This window comes from Arachis duranensis, chromosome 9 (genome assembly GCF_000817695.3).
Source record: "Arachis duranensis cultivar V14167 chromosome 9, aradu.V14167.gnm2.J7QH, whole genome shotgun sequence".
In the NCBI taxonomy this organism is placed as follows: Eukaryota; Viridiplantae; Streptophyta; class Magnoliopsida; order Fabales; family Fabaceae; genus Arachis; species Arachis duranensis.
Window position 1 is genome coordinate 2,080,196 of NC_029780.3, and position 3,278 is coordinate 2,083,473.

The window sequence follows — 3,278 nt, forward strand, 5'->3', positions numbered from 1 at the left end:
AGAATGTCTTATTAATATTATAAACTATCTAAAAATTTTATCTTCCAAAGAGACGGTGACACTTGTAATAATTAATCCAAACTAAAAAAAATACAAAAGAATTAAAGAAATTGTAAAAGCAATAAGGAGGGATGGGAATCATATTAAAAGATATCATAGGGTGGGATTTTTCCCCTCCATTCTCATTTTGCTCTCTCTGTATAATTTATTTCCAATATGGGAGAGAAGATATAATTATTTTCAACATTCATTTTTATTTACATTCACATGATGGAAAAATCTGAATTCCTAATTTAAAATGGGAAATTTTGTACCCACCATTACAGCTTACAATAATTTTCTCAAACATTACAGTTGGCGCAACAGCCACTAAAATAATTTATCTTCTTATAATATGTGATTTTTAGCATTGATCTCATGTACTCAAATCCAATTCTATACGTATATATACTCATAGTGGGAGTTACATCCTTGGATAAATTCTTTGCTCCATTAGTTGGCAGAGCAAATGTCGTCCGTTCATCCTTGAAATCATGAACGCAAGTTAGTACAAAAGAAGCCAAATCATTCTTAAGATGATATAGGAATTGACATGGATAACTTAGTTCTTTTACAAAATTCACCTTACTATGTCAATTAGTTAATCGTCAATTTTTACCATGATGAGTCCTGCAATAAAAATATTATTCGATCAATGATTCTGAACATTTACAATTAACATGATTGATGAGTAGAAATTTTCAATCAAGTTACACTTTTAGATGACGGCAAGAATAATAATAATAATTTAATTTTGATGTATCAATTGTATAAAAAAAATTTCACAATCATTTAATTATATTTGTTCTTTACGACAAATATAAAAAATTATTATTTTTACTAATCTAATCACAATAAATCAAATAAGTAGAAGCATATATCAAATTTTCTAATATTAATCCATTAAGCTTACTTTATGGAGGCAATGTTGATGAATTATTGAATGATTTTTTGTATTGACCAAAACGTCACATGATCGTATTGCCTGTGTAAATATTGCAAATTAGGGATTATAAGCAAAAGCCTTATTCAGAGAATGAGCCACCAGGGTGAAGGAAGCAACTAAGATTAATTCAAACTGCAGTTCATCAATGGTGTCAAAAATAACTCATGTTTTCAATATATATAGGAAAAAAAAACATACTTAAATACTTAATTTGTTTGATAAAACTATTTAAAAAAATGAATAATTTTATTATTGTACATAATAACTTTTAAATGTTTAAATTTTATTTTATGCTAATAATTAATTTTGATGCACAATAAATCATTCTATGTTATAATTCAATAAATTATATTGGATGCATGTCTAAAATTTTTTTATAATATATAATGTATCAAAATTAAATTATTTATTTTAAATAGTAAGAAAGGTGAAAACTCAGTTAATTTTATGTGAAATTGATAGTTAAGAATAAACTTATCAAATTACTTATCAAATTATTTAACTACTCTCAACTATTAATTTTACGTAAAATTAATTGCACCCAAATTTAAACTAATAAAAAAAAGCATGAGAAGCACCTTGAAGACGTAAGGAAAGCGAAAGATAAGAAATCCAAGCTGGCCAGAAACCTCAACAAGAACATGAAAGGTGGTTTTTCCCTTCGTCATGTCCTCCACCAAGTGAATCACATCCGACGATGGTAACCTACTGTACTCAATATCACCGAACACGTGGCACCATCCCCATCCTCTCACGTGCCACTCCTCCGTTTCCACGTGACCCAGTTTGATCCCTCTGTACCTCACTCCAATGTCCACGTCCGTCAGATCCATCCAGTAGATGTCCCCATTTCGCACCTTCACCGCCACTGAGATCAGCAGCACCGCACTCACCGGCGGTATCGGGTGAACTTTCACGTGCCTCAAGCTCAGCTGTTCGATCTTCACGTCTGGATCCGACGGCCAGAACACGAAGATGGATGCAGCGGAGAGAAAAATCACTAATGTGAATGTGATGCAGCAGCAGCAGTGGCGGCACGGCCTAAAAACAATGTCGTTTTTTAAATGGTGCTTCGTGGAGGAGGTTACTGTTATTGAGTTTGAGTTTGCCATGGTTGAATGAAAGTGAGGTTTCCTTTGTAAGGGGTTAGGGTTAATTAAGAACATGTTGCATTGCGTATGTATTTGAAAGAGTACGGATATGTAGGAAGTACGTATGTATGTAGAAGAAAGAGTTTTTCTGTTAGTTTTCTTGTTTGAAAGTTCGTTTATTATATTGACTTTTTGGTTTACGTGGGAAATTGTAGTGGGAGCTTCCTCTTTTGGATGCATGCCATACTATATGCCCTAGGTACAGTTTTGCTTGTCTTCACTACTAATTGAAAAAAATGATATTCGTACCTCTACATTATTCCGATCCTTAACAATTATAGCAGTAATTTTGGAAAAAAATATCTCTAAACTAAGAAATTCCAATACTTAAATCACTAATGGTGAAGTAAAATGTATGAATTGAATAACTCATATTCCTTTTGTTACCTAGATTATATATAAGTTTATTTGTTGTAATTTTTTTATAGTGGGAGTACACAAGAACTACATACTATATAAGGTGTAATAATTCAATGAATATTTTTTTAAGGAATTTCTCATTCTTGTGAGATGAGATTAACTTATTTTAGGGAGATTCGAACCGACGACCTCTTAAATGGATATGAGAAAACTGTCATTTGAGTTATAGTTCTAACTCTATCGTTAGAGAGATATTGTTGAATTAACTGTATTTTGATAAGTTATTTTTTGGTTCTTTCTATCATAACATAATACAAGTGAAATTCGTTAGAAAAAGTAAGAGAACAGAAAAGAAAAAATTTGTGAATAATGTGAAATGAAACAATATATAAATGTATTATAGGAGTTAAAAAAAATTAAAATAACAGAGACGTAATATTCATATATGCTAAATAATTATAATGAATGCTAATTGATCCTAATATATTTTAACATCTCCGTCAAATTCAAGTAAACTTGAGTTTAAAACTTATTTAAAACACAGAAATAAAAAAGTATAAACTGATAGAACAGGTGCAAACAAAATTATCGGAAGAAAGCATATATGAAATTGTCGGAAAAAACCGCAGACAGAACTGTCGTAAGGAAAGCGCAAAACAAAACTGCCGCAAGAAAACCGCAGATAAAACTACCCCAACAAAGTACAGACAAAATTGTCAAAAAGATGACGAACTGCCCAAAATCTGTCGAAAAGAGTGGCAAATGGTGAAAAAGATAGTAAA

The 3,278-nt window shown here is 30.9% G+C and overlaps 1 protein-coding gene across 1 annotated transcript; it reads right to left on the bottom strand.

Moving 5' to 3' along the window:
• Positions 1–200: 200 nt before the first annotated feature.
• On the bottom strand, positions 201–2,097 carry LOC107463908 (uncharacterized). The gene is made up of 4 exons (XM_016082787.3): positions 1,564–2,097; positions 953–1,024; positions 624–669; positions 201–524 (listed from the first exon to the last, which is right to left on the bottom strand). Exons 1-3 carry the CDS (start codon positions 2,095–2,097, stop codon positions 655–657), a joined length of 621 nt encoding a protein of 206 aa, XP_015938273.1. The 3' UTR covers positions 201–524; positions 624–654.
• Positions 2,098–3,278: the final 1,181 nt, after the last annotated feature.

Coding starts and splice junctions, on each gene's coding strand:
- LOC107463908 (XM_016082787.3), bottom strand. CDS start 2,097: ATGGCAAACTCAAACTCAATAACAGTAACCTCCTCCACGAAGCACCAT. Junction 1,025..1,563: donor GCTTTCCTTACGTCTTCAAG/GTGCTTCTCATG, acceptor ATATTTACACAG/GCAATACGATCATGTGACGT.